The sequence below is a fragment of the Schistocerca piceifrons genome, chromosome 1 (assembly GCF_021461385.2).
Source record: "Schistocerca piceifrons isolate TAMUIC-IGC-003096 chromosome 1, iqSchPice1.1, whole genome shotgun sequence".
NCBI lineage: Eukaryota > Metazoa > Arthropoda > Insecta > Orthoptera > Acrididae > Schistocerca > Schistocerca piceifrons.
In genome coordinates, this window is record NC_060138.1 from 551041561 (window position 1) to 551059629 (window position 18069).

Here is an 18069-nt window from a genome sequence, read left to right on the forward strand (position 1 = left end):
CAGCAACTTAAACCCGTGTCTATGCGATGTACCTGGTCATAAACACATGAAGCACAGGCAAAGTAAGAATGGGTAGGTAAGGGTAGGGGCGAAGAGGAATGGAACCTACTACTTTATTTAGAGCTGCAACCATAAACATTCATTTCAGACCAGGTACAAGAGTTGTGAACATTTTCACAGCAGTATACTAGCCATTAATGACTTCTAATAAAGACAAAATAAACAAAAAATTATGCTATCTTCTACAGAATTTATGAGCTATGTCACAGAAAATCTCATCATCAATGTTATTCACAAAACACTCTAATCAACCATTTGACTTGTTTTGGAAACAACAAATGACAATGACGATAAAAGTCTGTGTCCACCAAGACAATAAAATACTTTGTGATTTCACAAATGACTTATTACCTTGTTCATTTCACAATCACAGATTGATCAGGTTTGTCAATGCTGCCCAAGGTTGTGTTATATGACTCCAAAAGATGTACTTTCAACAGTTTTCACTTACATTGCACAACATGAATGAGGACACTTACAACAGTGTGAAAATCTGTTTCCAAGGATTTGTAAGAAATTACACTTCTGTATGCAGCAAACGCTAAAACTGATGGTTGGTGAGTACAAGAAAAAGAAATTAAGTGACTGGAATGTAAGTATTGTTATTGTCCTGAATTTCTCCTTCTCAAGATGTAATACAACATAGTACAAAGGATGTAAAGCGTACAACTACTGGCTCTGACTGGTTACAAACACAGATATGAAATTAAAATGTTTTATAACACCCTTTATATTTTAATCCAAATTATTATACATGCAAATATGTGAACATAGCTCCACAAAAAGAAAATCAGTTATACAGCAATAAAAAATTAAATACAATTGTATAAGTAATGAGCTTATTTGTGACATGCCCTTTACATGATGTGACTTGTAAAATATACAAAAAGTGAAAATTAGAGAAATATTTTGTGCGAAGACATGTCAAATCTAGTCAATAAAATAATGAGACTGAAAAAGCTGTCTGAACAGCATGACTAAAAAAGTCAGTTTGATATAGCACTTTTCCTTGTAACAGACAACATACATGGAAAGTCACGATATAAGCAAATGTTGGTGTGTATATATATCTTTGGATCAAAAGGGCTCATTTTTACTTGGTCCATCTGGCAGCAACAAAACTCTCAAGTGGTCATGTTGCTCCACCCATTATGCTTTTATTTAGAATTTTGCTGTAAATCTCTAAATAATAATGCTAAAAGACAAGTAAAAACCTTCAAATACAGATAAAAGAAAGTAATAATACGAGGGAGGAAATATCAAGAAAAAATTCCAATGATTATATTATAATCTGCCATGGGTACATAAAAAGGTATTAAAAATGCAATGAAGGATGATCTTCCAAATTTTCTTGGAAAAAAATGGGTGCAATAAAAAACTGAATATTAACTTGAGAGACACAGAATCACTTAACTACAGACTGAAAATGTGTAAAAATTCTATACCAGACAAGTTGGTTTTTTTCCACTCCATTATGGAGTAAAATGGCCCACTTCACAAACGTATCTGCATATCCTTATTTTTGACAGGTCATGTAAGTGGAGCATTGGTCCAATAAAAAATGAGCACAAAATATATCACCAAATAACTAGAATGTCAACAGATTGTTGCAGCATATGCACTTAACAAGAACAACGATCTGTGATTGTGTCTAATAAACCAACAATTTGCTAACAAGCTGACCTCATACTTATAAATTACATTCACCATTTCAAATGAATAACTTACTAACAATATATACAAAATTCATTTCTGCATTTACACTCATAAAAACACTATTTTAATGATAAAATGCTTTCTTTTCAACTTATAGCAGTAAACTTTATATGTTGATAAAATTTTTAAAAATTTCACTATTTTGTGATACTGCACAGCCTCAACTTGTTCTTAAAATTTATATTTGCACTGCCTCTCATCAGTCAACTTTACAAATTAGTACCTGCAAAATGAGATAATGTAATTTATGATGCACACCTTTACTCTGCCTTTCTCCAATGTGTATATATACAATGCCTGTGATATAACTACAGCAAAACATTGCCTTTTCGAAAAATATTAAGTTGAAAAGAACACGGCGAATTCACAGTATAAAATGTTTGGTGCTCAACAATAGGTCTATATACATGACACAGTTTTTGCTTTTCTGTCTTTGACACAACACTTGACTTCAAGTCACTCTTCAGCTCATAAGGATGGATTTTCAAATTTGTTGCCTCTCGTAATGTGTATGTTCTCATATGATGACTCCTGCGTCAGTTCCAACACGGTATGCTTCTTTAAAACAAGAAGGGTGTAAAACTTTTGTGCCACCTAGAATAGGGAAACAGGACAGAATTAATTATGATGGATAATAAGTAAAAAGAGCAAGCAATTACACAATTAATGCACTGAGGCTACTGGTCCAAAACAAGTGCCAATGTAAGTCACAATTATGTAAGATCATAATTGATTATGTAACATTTTTCTTGGTCAATACACATGCATTTTTTTTTCTTTTTAAAAATAATAAATGAAATGCACAAGCCGAGCACCTCAACAGCGTGACAAGAGGGTTACCCACAAACTACTACAAGTAGTATATTCAGCTCTAAGTTATCACAAGATCATTATTATTTTTAAAAAAGGAGGCTATGGAATTAGAACTTGAAATCCGTCTATAAGACCACACCAAACCATTTATAAGCAGGAGACCATGTCCACATACTCTATAGCGTGCAAATGATTGTACAGGAAACCAGAACAAGTTACATGTTCACAAGATCTCTACTGACTTTTTTTTCACATCAGTCTTTTCTCAATAAGCAGCATGATATGTTCCTTTCATTCTGTGTTCAATAAAATAATGCTTGTGTTCGTCTGTGACAGATAATTATATTAAAGTACAATATAGTAGTTTTATGTATGTACAATGTTTCCTTGTTGTTTTGACAGAACACAATTTGATGAGATAAAGCACAATAATCTCAAATAAAACAATACAAAGTAGAAAAGGAAAAAAAAAAAAACACATTAAAATGTGCCAGGATGTTTAAAAGTACTTCAATTACCTTGTGAGTTCCTCATGGTAATTTGGACTGCTTCACACAGTTGGACACCAGAAAATCATGGTAAAACTATGACGTCCAAATTCAAAACTCTCATTTATAACAAAACCTACAATTGCAAACATAGTCAACTAGAATGGAATGAAAAAGAGTCACATTTAAATGTACACCAATAGCAGAGTGGGAATACCACACAGTATTCTCAGTTCATCACCCAAACTGTTTATATTTACTTCAATATACACCATCATACACTCATCAGCCAAAACATTCAGACGATCTGCTTAACAGCGTGTTGGTCCACATCTAGAATGCAGTACCCCAGTGATTCTGTGTGCATGTCTGTGACAAGTTCTTGGTATGGGTGTGTGGCACCATGTATCTATGCACAGGTCACATTATTCTTGTAAATTACAAGCTGGTGGTTTATGAGCGTGGAGGTGGTGCCTAATAGCATTCCAAGTGATCTCCACTGGGTCCAGATCAGGCGAATTTTGTGGCAAAGACATCAACACGAGTTAAATATCACACTCCTAAAAACCATTGTAGCACAATTCTGACCTTGTGACAAAAACAGTTGTTCCACTGGAAGATGCCATTGCTGCTGGGGTAGGAATCAAGCATGAATAGATGCAGGCAGTCTGCAGTAATGTTCACATAGTCTACAGCTGTCATAGTGAGTTTAATTATTACAACTGGTCCCACTGAAGCGCAGGTGAATGTCCCCATAGCATGATACTGCCCAACCCCCTCCCGAAAAACCTTCGGCCACGATGTGGTTTCGAAGAGCTGTTCGACTGGATGATGGCATATCTGAAAACAACCATCAACTCAGTACAACAAGCAATGTAATTCATCCAACTGCTGACAATTTCCATTGGTCTATGGTCCAATGTCAATGGTCATGCCCACTGCAATCCTAACTGATGATGTCAGTGAGACAATGTGGGAACATATAGGGCATCGCTTGGCAAGCACTGAGTTCCACAATATGAGCTGAACGGTGTACTTCAAAATACTTGTGCCTGCACCAGCATTGCAATCTATTGTCACATCTACCATAGATCACTGCCTATCCTGCTTTAAGCACCCTGTTGGGGCTTGTAAGTCACTACAACAATTACCCATTCGCACAAGTTCTGTGCATGCACTTTCCTTACAGTGTAGCATCCAATACCTTTTGGATGAAGCTCTTGTACAATAACACTGCACTTTGTGGGTGACTGCCAGCCTTCCTGCACTCAAAAGTCACTTCAATTACCTCCTGCTGGTTCCCACTTCACACTGCTCATTACATCTATGCAGTGACATCACAGATTATCAAGTATGTCTTACCTTGTAGTCACAACAGGTTGGCCCCTTCAAGTGATCCTAAATGACACCTGTACATCAGTATTTGCACAAATAACAGATTCAAAGGAGTCCAAGATTAACTCACTTTTTTTATTTTTTGAAGCCTACTATGTTCTTACCTCAACATAATGAAGAGTTCTATCAGTTTTTTTTCCCCCAAAAACCGATTTGGTCCTTCTTCTTAGCAATCAATCCAGAAATTGGTTTTCAACAGTTCTTCATATGAAGACGTTTTTCAGTGAAAGCCCTAAACCTTCTACAAACTGTTGACACATTCCTGCATTAGTTGTTCCTTAGCATTTCCGTCTTCTAAAATGGTAGATAGTAATACAAGACCTCCTAAATATCTTTTACATGTAGCTACACCTTTCTTCAGGCAGAGTTTCTCACTGACTCTTTCCAGCATCACATATTAGTTACTGAGCCATCCAAGAAACCTTCGAAATTATATGACAGCACTTTATCTAACATTGATCAATTTCATTTCTCGCTTTGCCGGATTATTCATACAAAAAACTTCATATAATAAATAAACTTTCCACTAAAGAAGATTTTACTTGGTTTGTTTATACTTCCAGGTGGGCTTGGTTTTATTCTTACTTCTCTTTGAATACATTGTGACTAAAGATAATTAGTTAGAAGATAGGCTATGGAAAGGCAAACCCACATTTATAGCATTTGTAGACTTAGAAAAAGCTTTTGACTATGTTGACTGGAACACTCTCTTTCAAATTCGGAACGTGGCAGGGATAAAATAGAGGGAGCAAAAGGTTATTTACAATTTGTACAGAAACCACATGGCAGTTACAAGAGTCGAGGGGCAAGAAAGGGAAGCACTGGTTGAGAAGTGAGTGAGACAGGGTTGTAGCCTACCCCCGATGTTATTCAAACTGTATACTGAACAAACAGCAAAGGAAACAAAAAGAAAAAATTGGAGTAAGAATTTAAGTCCAGAGACAAGAAATAAAAACCTTGAGGTTTGCGGAAGACATTGTAATTTTGTCAGTCAGCAAAGGACTTGGAAGAACAGCTGAATGAAATGGAAGCGTCTAGAAAGGAGGATATAAGATCAAAATGAGGATAATGGAATGTACTGTAGTCGAATTAAATCACGTGATTCTGAGATAATTTGATTAGGAAATGACACTTTAATTAGTAGAAGAGTTTTGCTACTTGAGCAGCAAAATAACTGATGATGGTCAAAGCAGATAGGGTATAAAATGTAGGCTAGTGATGGCAAGGAAAGCATTTCTGAAGAAGAGAAATTTGTTAACATTGAGTATAGATTTAAGTGTCAGGAAGTCTTTTCTGAAAGTATCTGTATGGAGCATAGATTGGTAGGACACAATCTGAGGCATCAAGTCAACGCCAATTTAATACTGGAAGAAGTGTGGATGGTAAAAATTGTAGATGGATGCCAAGAGATGAATACGCTCAGCAGATTCAGACAAATGTAGGTTGCAGTAGTTACTCAGAGAGGAAGAGGCTTGCACAAGATAGAGTAGCATGAAGAGCTGCATCAAAACACCACAACAACAACAACAACAACTATAGCCCATTAAATTTCGGATGATACCCAACCAAAAAATAAGTGGAAGAAATTTTATTTGCGCGGCTGCATCCCCGAAATTTGTTGGACTATTCATTATGCCACAAAAAGTTGAAAATGAACAAGAACAACAACAATGATAATTTGTGCCAGACAAACTCTAAAAAAACAGATTTCCTACTCTTTGTGAGCAGTTCTCTTAACTGTTAATACTATGTGAGCACAATTCAACACTGACTAAAAATTTAATTCACACAGAGTGTTCTTCTATTTTTTCTGAACAAACACTATTGGCTCTCTATTCTGGAATAGCTTTGCCAGAGGAACGGATATGGTGGAGGATAGCAGCTTACCCTACCACAAAGAACATACACAAATTGTTTGTATTGCACTTATAGTGGATTGTTCCATTTCATGTAACACTGATTAAAAAAAAACAAAAAACTTTCTGCTGACAGAAAGAATGCAAAATTTTCAAGAATGGCAATAGTTTATGGAATTACAGTCTCAGGCCTTTAAGAGTTTTCAAAATAAAACCCTGTTTTGAAATATAGCAGGAAAGCAATTCTTGTTGTAGATGAACTGTATGAGTGCAACAGTAACTTCACTGAATGATAACAATAGACTACAGCATCACTGAAGTAGGATTACTATATGGCAGTGTTACAGATTACAGCATCACTGAAGCTGGGTTCCTGAACAAGGCGTTCCAAACATCTATCACCAACGATGATGCAATATATATCCATGATGCATACATAAATTTATAGCAGAAATACTGAAAACACACCCACACCCACACACCTAACCATGCCTTCGAAGGCCCAATGGTACTGACTGACCACAGTGTCATCTTCAGCCAATAAATGTCGCTGGATGCAGATATGGATGGGCAAGTGGTCGGCATACCACTCTTCATTGTCAGATAGCTTGAGGAAAATGGTCTACTGGCACATAAGAGATTCAGAAAAAAATACTGTTCTTGTGAAACCCAACTGGCTCTCTATTTGCACGAAATAATGAGATATCGACACAAGCTGTCAAATTGATTCCACATTTCTAAATTTCCATTAGGGTTTGGACAGTGTCCCTTACAAGCAGCTTCTAATCCTCTGGCATGCCTATGATATGCAGTCTAGGCCAGGCTGGAGACCAATGACCTCGCTGTTTGGTCTCCTCCCCTAAACAACTCAACCCTCTAAGCCAAGCTGTTCCAGTTCAAGCATCCATTTGCAGACAGTTGGGCCATAGCTTACACAACTATACGGCTCGGGCGAGCACCTACAGGCAAGAACGGGCAAATGATTCACTCAAGTGACAGACTAAGGTGTGAATACAATGCAACTGGGCAGCCAATACTACCCGCAGACTACTTTATAGGCACTTGTCCCCTTGCAGCAATCTTGAAACACTACTGGTCTAAACTATCATGTCTGTCAGAAAGGTATGTAGTAATTGGTGGAAAATCAAGTGAAGCTGATATTACATGTGTTTTCCCAAAGAAACTGTTATAGACCCATTTTCTATTCTCAATCAATAAAAATGATTCAGTAGATAATCTGAGTGGCTCTCTTCTATTGTTTACACATGACATCGTCATTTGCTGTTTAGTTAAGTCAACAGAAAGCACGAAAACAGTTTAGATTCATTATTTGAATGCTCTTCAATAAACTTTACCAAGAGCCGTACACTTTAAGATATTTTATTTTATTTCGAAAGCAACCAGTTTCGGCAATTCATTTTGCCATCTTCAGGCCCCATATGCTTTTTCGAATCAAAGAGCTTATCGTATAGTGCCATAAAACTGGATAGCGCGAATCCCAATCATTGTGCAGCTGATTTGTATGAAAGCGTAACAGCTTGACAACTGCTCCACGATATGTTGTACACACGTACACACGTTTGACCTTTTTGTAGGCAAGCCTAAAAGATATAATGCAATATTGAGGCACTTGTGTTACTACTTTGGCACATGTAAACTCTTGGCTACAACAATTTTCCACATACAAGCTAAAGCAAATTCGATAAAAAACACATTTACCTGTTTTCTGTTATTTCGATGCACCATATCTGAAAAATAAAGCTTGTCACATCGTTCCAGTTTACTCCTCACAATGTGGTACATATGAGCAGCACGTTTATTCAGCACTCGTTCCTCAAATTGCTCATATGTCTCATCAACTTGCTGTTCTTCTTGCTGTAAAAAAAAAAAAAAAACATTGTCAAAATGCTGTTCTTAGATGGACATGGAGAGAAAAATAAGTGCCTTATGGTAGACTGTGTACAGCTGAGTTAATCAACACATCTTTCTGGATCATTATGAACAGAAGCAAAATCACAATGTCTGTGAATCGATCATACATATCCACTGGGCCTTAATAAAGACATTTCCTTTAATCATTTTTTGCATGGTGCATATAAGCTAAATCTCATGTCAGAAGTCAAAACAATCTTTCTAAATAAATTCTTTAACCCGCATTTTATATTTATAATCTACAGCAAGTGGTGGTGCATACTTGGTGTACCATCATCATTTCAGTCTTTTCTGTTCCACATATGAATGATGTGTGATTGTTCCTATGGCTGGAAAGATGATTGATAAGTCTGCATTCTTTCTGCACACCTGGTATCACACTTATCTGTCAGCCAATGAGCACCGAGTGTTCCAAGTCATCTGCTTTGAATATCATAGCTACTGCAAGCATTAAACATGACCGTAATGAGTTGTTTAATGAATTTTTATTCGATTTATTGCAAGTAGACATGGCTTAAGATGGTAAGTGACAAATTCTACATAAACAAGAGAGACAATTTATATGATTCAAGCTTTCTTCAAGTGCAGAGCACTCACATGTGCCTACACTAACTGCTGCTTGGAACCAGCAACGCTAGAATTCTTATCTGTGCCTCAATCTGGGCGGACTGCCCTCATTTGTAAATCTGATTACAGGCCTTTCTATGAGCTCAAATTTCTCCATTTTAGTCACCATCATTTCAAAACATATTCATTCCTGTAACTCAAAAAGGGCCCTCCCACAGACCACAAGAGATGTGCACAAACTTGACCTTTTTGAGCACTCATCCCAGCATTTTCTCTACTAAGTAATTTATGAAAACCTAAAGCTGTCTATTCATGGATGTCCATTCCAGAACAAGTACACTCAAGTTCAACACAGTGCTCAGAAAACTAAAATCATTAGTTTAAGCTTAATGAGTAACTTCTCACACATTATAATTTTTTATATCGAGTGCTTCCATTTAGAAAACAGTTACATCATGTATTTAATGAATTCTGCACAAAAAGGGGATGGTGGTGATTAGTGTTTAACGTCCCATCGACAATGAGGTCATTAGGCACAAAAAGGGGACACCAGTAAAATATTGTGTGTAATACTGAACTACAAAGTGATGAAATATTTCTTACTGGTCCAACAGATTGAGGAAACTCATATTCTTCACCATTCCAAGGCGTTAAGACACCTCTCTCAGAATGGGCTCCTGGAGTTTGCGCTGGTGGGTGTTGCTCATCATAGCCCATATTTGCCATCTGAGGAATATTCTGGAACGAAAATAGATACATATGTAAAGATATTTATCTGCTACAATTTATGTACATACAAACATTGTTCCTTCCCCCACGGACCAAGGATCTCGCTGATGTGAGACGGTTTGCCTGGGTTAGTGATACAGATTCAATACCTTAGATGCAACCAAAATTGAGGCATATCTGTGGAGGGGCCAGACTAATCCAGGGTTCCTTAAGGAGGTAGATACAGTTATCACACAGTAAAATTAAGGTTCATTGTAAGTTTTGTTCCTCAAAAAGATGTAAGATATAATTACCTGCATTTTTTTTTTTTTGCAAAAAACTATGCATACACACAATTAGAAAGACAGATTCTTGACTAAATACTACTCTGCAAATGTCTTAATAAACAATTAAAATTTAACCTTGAAACTAAGTTGATTTTTATGGTTTCCCCGATAAAGCGGTAAGTAATAAACATTTTGCATTTTTCAAATTGCATTTTATAGCTATAACACACAGGTAGAACACTCACTAGAACTATCAAGTCACTGCTAGTGGAAATTGTTTCATAATATATTGAATTCCTAAACCACTTTTTGTACTATTGTTAAATCCACTGGCTGTAGCCTGTTCCCTCAATGGCCACTGGAATAGCTTCTTAAACACATTGAATGAGGCCCCCGGGCATATGCAATGAATGCACTCAGTGTTCCTTCCTGTCCCTTATCGCCATTTACCTGAAGGTTATCATTAATCACCGTACATTTGAATTTTCAAAGATTAATAGACATCTATACTTTCAAGTTTGCCTCCTCTTGACACAGTACAAAGCAGGTTTCCCGAAAACAGGTGAAATGAACAAACAAGACATTGCAATATTGCTGTTTCAATGCTGAAAATACATGTGAGCATATCCTGCAAAAAAAATTAGCAATCTAATTAAGCCTGAGCCTGAAAAAAATATATATCTTATACTACATACAATTTTACATTGTGAAGGCATCACTTCCACTTCCCCTTAAAAAGGCAGCAGCCTTTTGGTTAGTTACAGGGGAAATATTCTGGATGATTGACTGATCTGGCCCTGTAACACTGGTTAACAAAGCCTTACTGTTCTGGTACTCTGGTTGAAAGCTAGGGGAAACTACAGCTGTAAATCCCCCCCCGTCCACCATTTCCCCTGAGGGCAGGCAGGTCAACTGCATGGCTTAATGACGGCATTCTCTTCTATAAAAAATTCCGGATGCAAAATAGTCCCCCATATGGCTCCAAAGATGGGACTATTCAGGAGGATGTATACTCAGAAAAAATAAGACTGGCATTCTATGGGTCAGAGTATGGATTATTATTGAGTAGGTACATTAGAAAATTAAAAAAGTTAAATAGATAGTTTGAAATCGGATACAGTAGGAATAAATGAAGTTTGATGGTAAGTATAACAGGACTTCTGGTTCGGTGAGTACAGGGTTACCTACACATACGGATAATGCAGAAGCAGGCCTAATACTGAATGCATTATCAAGGCAAGAAAGACAGAATGCCAACACTAACCACAGTAGTACAAGTTCATAGGCCAACAAGCTGCACAAATGGTAATGAAATTGAAAGAATGTATGCTGAAACAAAAGAAATTATTCAGACAGTTAAAGGAGATGAAAATTAAATTGTGATGGCTGCCTGGAATTTGATAGAAGAAAAAATAGGAGGATGACTGGGTAAAGGGATAACAGAGGACACCACCTGGTAGATTTTTGCACAGAGCATAATTTAATGATCAATTACTGTTGGTTTAAGAATGATGAAGGAAGTCTGTATACACAGAACAGACCTGGAAACATTGGGAGGTTTCAGAATGATTACATAACAGTAAGATAAGACAATTTGAAACCAGATTTTGAACTAGAAGATCTCCAGGGGCAGATGTGGACTCCAACCATAATTTATCGGTTATGAACTTCAGACTGAACAAAACTGCAAAAAGATAGGAAACAAAGCAGATGAGGCCTGGATAAATTGAAGGAACTAGAGATTGTTGAGAGTTCTAGAAAGAGAATCAGGCAATGTGGGACTTGAGAACTATTTTTTGGAAAGAGAAGAATTGAAGATGAAATGGGAAATACAATATGGCGAGAAGTATCGACAGAGCACTGAAAGACCTAAGTGGAAGCAAGGAACCCAGAGTGGATGACATCCTCAGAAAATTACAGAGATCCTTTGAAGAGCCAGCCATGACAAAACCATTCCACCTAGATGCAAGACATATGAGGCAGGTGAATTAACCTTAAGACTCCAAGAAGAACGTAATAGTTCCAACTCCCAAAAAGTCAGGTGCTGACAGGTACGAACACTATCAAGCCATTAGTTTAATACCAATATTATGAAAAGGATAGTTGTTATCATATGGCAAAGATGCTGAGTCACAGATAGGCACAACAAAAAGACTGTCAGAAAATTAGCTTTCGGCCAACAAGGCCTCTATCAGAGATAGAACACGCACGCACACACACAAACAAATGTTACTTAATCTGTACACTGAGCAAGCAGCAAATAAAACCACATAGATATTTGTAAAGCAAGTTAAAGTTCAGGAAGGGTGGGGGTGGGGGGAAATTTGTGTTTTGCGAATGACACCACAATTGTGTCACAGACCGCAGAGATTATAAGATGGACATCATCAAAGTAAAATAAGGGTAATGAAGTGTAATTGAATTAAATCAGGTGATGCTGAGGGAATTAGCTTAGGAAATGAGAAACTAAAGGTAGTAGATGAGTTTTGCTATTTAGGCAGTAAAGTAACTGGTGACAGACCTAGAATAGAGAATGTAAAATGCAGACTGGCAATACCAAGAAAAGCATTTCTGAAAAAGAGGCATTTGTTAGCATCTAATATAAATTTACGAAGTTTTTATTTTGAAGGTATTTGTATAGAGTGTAGCCTTGTGTGGAAGTGAACCACGGATGATAAGCAGTTCTGGGTAATCAAATAACAAATGACAAAGTGCTGAACTGAACTGGGGGGGGGGAAATAAATATATATATATATATATATGTATCCTACAACTGACTAAAAGAAGGGATCAGTTGACAGGATAAATCCTGAGGCACATCAAGGTATTGCCAACTTGGTAATGGAAGGAGGCCAGGGAGGGGGGATTGTTGAGGGATACCAAGGTTTGAATACAGTAATCAGGTTGCATTAGTTATTGGAGAGATAAAGAGGCTTGCACAGTATACACAAGCATGGAGAGCTACACCAAACCAGTTTTTGAACTGAAGACCACAACAACATAAACAGTTTTACTTCACAACCCAAAATTACACACATATGTAAAACAGATTTTCAAACTGCCACTAAAATTCTGTTATACTGCATACAAGAGACTAAGCTGCTCACACTTAGTTACAAGGACTGGAAGAATGGCATTTTTTTTATCTAAGTTCTGAAACAGCTTATTTAATTATGCGCCTAGTTTTAAAACATAATAAATAGAAATGCATTACATAAAACAAAATCTAACAATGAGCCGATCAAGGTACAGGCTCAAAACCAGTTACTATCATCACACTACCAACAATAATTTCCAACTTACGCTTTGCTATTCAAATAGGGAGTGTCAGAGAAATGCAGATGTATGTTCTCAGTCTTAAATATCACCCCGACTACCCTTCAATAAGATGATGATTGGTTTGTGGGGCACTCAACTGCGAGGTCATCAGCACCCGTACAAAGTCCCAATTTTTTACTCAATCCAATTTAGCCACTGTCACGAATGATGATGAAAAGATAAGGACAACACAAACACCCAGTCCCGGGGCATAGAAAATCCCCAACCCAGCCAGGAATCGAACCCCGGGACCCCGTGATTCAGAGGCAGCAACGCTAACCACTAGGCCACGAGCTGCTGACCTTCAACAAGAGCGGACGTATACTTGCAGAGTGTTAATTCTGCCAATTTAATGGATAAGCAGCCTTCATGTGTCAAAGGAATTCCTCTGCCCATTGGAGGCTTCCTAACTCCAAAATTGGTGAGTTACTTTTCTTTGTAACACTGCATAGTACAGTACATGGCGAAGTGTTTCTGTGTAATTATTTATCATTTATTTTACTTGTAAATGGAGAGGGGAAAAACTAATTTAGGCCTACATGGACCTGACTGGGTGAATGATCAGACGCAATATTAATTTCCATTGTCCAGAAATCACAAAGGTCTTAGAAGGCAGCTGCATGTGAATGACATCGACAATCCGCTGTATCTGTATCACCTTTCCATGTGGATATGTGCGTGTGTGCGAGTGTATACCTGTCCTTTTTCCCCCCTAAGGTACGTCTTTCCGCTCCCGGGATTGGAATGACTCCTTACCCTCTCCCTTAAAACCCACATCCTTTCGTCTTTCCCTCTTTCCTGATGAAGCAACCGTTGGTTGCGAAAGCTTGAATTTTGTGTGTATGTTTGTGTTTGTTTGTGTGTCTATCGACCCGCCAGCACTTTTGTTTGGTAAGTCTCATCATCTTTGTTTTTAGATATATTTTTCCCACGTGGAATGTTTCCCTCTATTCTTATAATTAACACTTCCATAACAATGCTCCAGTTAATACTTTTATGACAAGTCTCATGAAATATAAAAGTAATAATTAATAGTTAATTGAATGTGGCTCAAACTTTACATGTACACATTCATTTTGATATTAATACAAATTAACAATTATCTTGTAAGCACAGAATTTACTTACATGGTCATAACCCATGTTTTCCATTGTTGGCAAATGCTGTTCAGTTGGCTGTAACACTTCCCCTGGTGCTTCTGTTGACAAATGTTCAGGGACTGGAGCTGGTGTAGGTACAGAAACAGCAGCAGATATATGAGCTGTGACTGCATCCTCCTGTTCCATGGGAACCTGAGGGGCCGGTGTCAATGGTGGTATCATGGGTGTCATCGGCGGAGGTACTGGTGTCATAGGTGGGGGCCCTGGGGTCATTGGGGGAGGCACTGGAGTCATTGGTGGGGCACCAGGTGTCATGGGAGGAGGCACTGGTGTCATTGAAGGCGGCACTGGCGTCATTGGAGGGGGCACTGGCGTCATCGGAGGGGGCACTGGTGTCATTGGAGGTTGCACTGGCATCATTGCAGGTGGCACTGGCGTCATCGGTGCTGGCACTGGCGTCATCGGTGCTGGCACTGGTGTCATCGGTGGTGGTCCAGGTGTCATCGGTGGTGGTCCTGGCGTCATTGGTGGTGGCCCCGGGGTCATGGGAGCTGCTACTGATGGAACTCCGGGTGTTAATGGATTAACCAGGTTATGCTCATGCTGCACCAATAAAGAATGCACCTGAAAGTGTAGACACAGATGACACTCTATTTTATTAAATACACACAATTATTAATCAGGCATAACACTAATTAAATGAACAAAAATGAGTTTATTTAAGGCAAAATTATGTAAGCAATAACTCTCACCACCCCAGTTTAATCACTTGCATCCATGAACGGGTATCATTGTTACCAATAAGAAAAATGTTCATACATCAAGTTTATAGTGAAAACACAATAATTTAGGGTACAACTGAATCCAACATAGGTCTACTAATAATTTTGGTTAATCATTCACATTCATACTTTTACACTGCTAGTCAACAAGCAAACATAGTGCTCGGGAACAAATTACACATTTTATAAGGCTGTTGTACTGATAATCTTAAATTAAAAGTGCTTTTAAATATGTACACTATTTTCAGTGAAGGCACAGAACTTACTCCAAGCTGACACATACAAAAGACTACAGGTTCAAGCTCAGCATTTAAAACAATGCGATATACCTTTACATATGCTGAAAGCCTCAGTGTGGCATTTTTTTTTTTTTTTGTAATAGAAATACCTTTTTACACAAAGGAAACAATGGAAAATCCAGGTTGGAAAATGACAATATTATTGAAAGGATAAATTGCTACTCACCATAAAGAGGTGATGCTGAGTTATAGACAGGCACAACAAAAGACTGCTAAACAAGTAAGCTTTCGGCCAAAAGGCCTCCTTATGAATTAGAAAACACACACACAAAGACCACTGTCTCTGGCTGCTGAGGTGAGACTCAGAGACAGAATATATATATATATATATATATATATATATATATATATATATATATATATATATATATGTGTGTGTGTGTGTGTGTGTGTGTGTGTGTGTGTGTGTGTGTGTGTGAGTGCGAGTTGCATCTATGTGAATGTGTGTGTTTGTTGTCTAATTCACAAGAAGGCCTTCTGGCCAAAAGTTTTCTTGTTTAGAAATCTTCTGTTGTACCTGTTTGGAACACAACATCTCCACTATACAGTGATCAGCAATCTATCCTTATCATAATATTGTTATTTTTACACAAATGGTTTCACAACCAAGCAGACTACTGACAATGTTTACTCATCTTCAACAAATTTTGAAACTGGTGTAGCGCCAAGCACAGAAATTTCTTCTGAACCACAATTCAACAAAAAATTGATGAAACAGAAGTCAATTTTGAGTCAGCAAAAAAAAAAAAAAAAAAAAAAAAAAAACACCACACACACACACACACACAAGATGTCTCTAATAAGAGCTGTCTCTGGTATTTCAGCAGATAATTTAAGATTCATTTCCCACTACAAACAAAGTTATTTTTAAAGCAGAATTTAGTGTGGTCATTCAATAGAGTGGTCTCAAATTAGTCTAGTGTGATATTCATTTTATTGATACATATTAAAATAGATAGTGAAATGCAAATAACCAGTACTACAGCAGTGACTGAGCAGAACTGCTGTACCGCTGCAGCAGTCTGAGTAGGCCTGGGCAGCGTTGTCACTGCTGGAGTACTGGTTATTCTTCATATTTTACTGTTCTTGTTAATGCATGCCATGAAACAAATGCAGTATTATAGTCTGATTAAAATTATAGTTATTTTTTCCACTCAGAGTACTCAATGTCACCCCCTAACCATTCGCTGCTGCCAAACTGCCACAACGGTTGGTCAAATGTCTTGTAATAGTTTCTTGTCCAGATTGCTTTCTTGGATCCCAAATCCTAGGTCTGGCATTATTATTTCATATTTCATCTCTCTCTCTCTCTCTCTCACACACACACACACACACGCACACGCACACGCACACACACACACACACACACACACACACACACACACACACACACACACACAAACAAACTGATGGTAATGAAATACACCCTTTTCATATGCGTTACGAACCATGCATTATTGGATAGTTCCACGTAAGACGTGATTCAGCATCACATATACAGTTTAATCACAGATCAGCTTACATTACATAAGCTTCACACAACATTGCATGAAGCCAAATATTTAAAACCTGCAATTCATTGTTCTGAATGGGCACCACGGTTATGTCTGTTTAACTCAGCAGTCTGGCATAGCACACCTGACGTGATGGTCAAAGGTTCAAATCTCACCACACGTAGCGAATTATTTTCTTTTATTTCTAAATCTTACCAAAAGAGTTTGATTATTATTTTCATTCAATTAACTGGCTTAAATATAATTTTTTACTTCCAATAGTTTGCCAAGTCATTTTCATAACTGTACTGACTTTTTTAATTTGATCTTATTTTTTCCCCATCATTCTTTTTTTGTTGGAAATCTGCCTGTGTCGCCTGTAATCTGCAACCAATTGCCAACCAGGGCAGCTAATTGGTTGGTAATGCAGTAACTTGTGTGAGGTTAGTTTCACATAACCAATGACAGCAAGAAACTAGTTTGCTTTTAGTGCTGAAACTGATTTTTTTCCCTCTCTCTAGAGTTTGCTTGTAGAGGTTACGTTTACACAACGTGAACGAAGTGATGGTGACTTTTGTTCTGTCGCAGATCATTGATCGCCGTTTTCTCAGATACACAGCACATCATGAGGTTGTGGTTAGCTTAGCACACGAGTTTATTAAATTCAGGGCAACAAAACGCATAATCTGCCGCAGTTTAGTCACTAGTCACTTAAAATCAGCTATCGACAGAGCATCCTGCATTCCCAACATACCTTGCAGTGGCCGCTTCCAACACTGCTCCGTGTTACACATTAACAGCAGTTGTGAAGTGACCCACTCTATGTGTGTGTGTGTGTGTTACCTATAACCGAGCAGTAGCCATCAGCAGATGTGGCAACACTGTAGCAGCAAGTGACGGAAATCAACTGTCAAGCAATTTTAATTGGACAACTGACTAATTTGGGACAGCACTATCATATGGACACACAAAATTCCAGTTTAAAAATTATTTTCTTTGTAATAGGAAACAGGCAGACGATTTCTGCTGAAACATGAGATGAGCAGTATTTATTTGGGCTACCTCCACCAATACACTGTGAAAACGAAATTACAAATGGCTGTGTCCCCGCCGCCATAAACACACACAGTGGTGAGATTATTTATTGCATCACCTAAGATTACTCCATAATTTTGTCTTTGGTGGCTGTTTGCTTCAGGTTATACCAGTCTATTGTTAAGTCAATGGTTATATATTGTTGCCTTTATTCTTTTAC

At 37.7% G+C, this 18069-nt stretch overlaps 1 protein-coding gene across 2 annotated transcripts in view; it reads right to left on the reverse strand.

Annotated features, from left to right (window-relative positions):
• Positions 1 to 774: 774 nt before the first annotated feature.
• LOC124800707 (double-strand-break repair protein rad21 homolog) overlaps positions 775 to 18069 on the reverse strand; it is a 69136-nt gene continuing 51841 nt past the window's right edge. For both annotated transcript variants that reach the window (XM_047263016.1, XM_047263017.1), the window contains exons 11-14: positions 14268 to 14864; positions 9431 to 9565; positions 8048 to 8203; positions 775 to 2370 (exon numbers count right to left, since the gene is read on the reverse strand). In XM_047263016.1, coding sequence (XP_047118972.1) covers positions 2245 to 2370; positions 8048 to 8203; positions 9431 to 9565; positions 14268 to 14864 — 1014 coding nt within the window. In that variant the 3' untranslated portion in view covers positions 775 to 2244. The remainder of the gene's footprint in view (positions 2371 to 8047; positions 8204 to 9430; positions 9566 to 14267; positions 14865 to 18069) is intronic.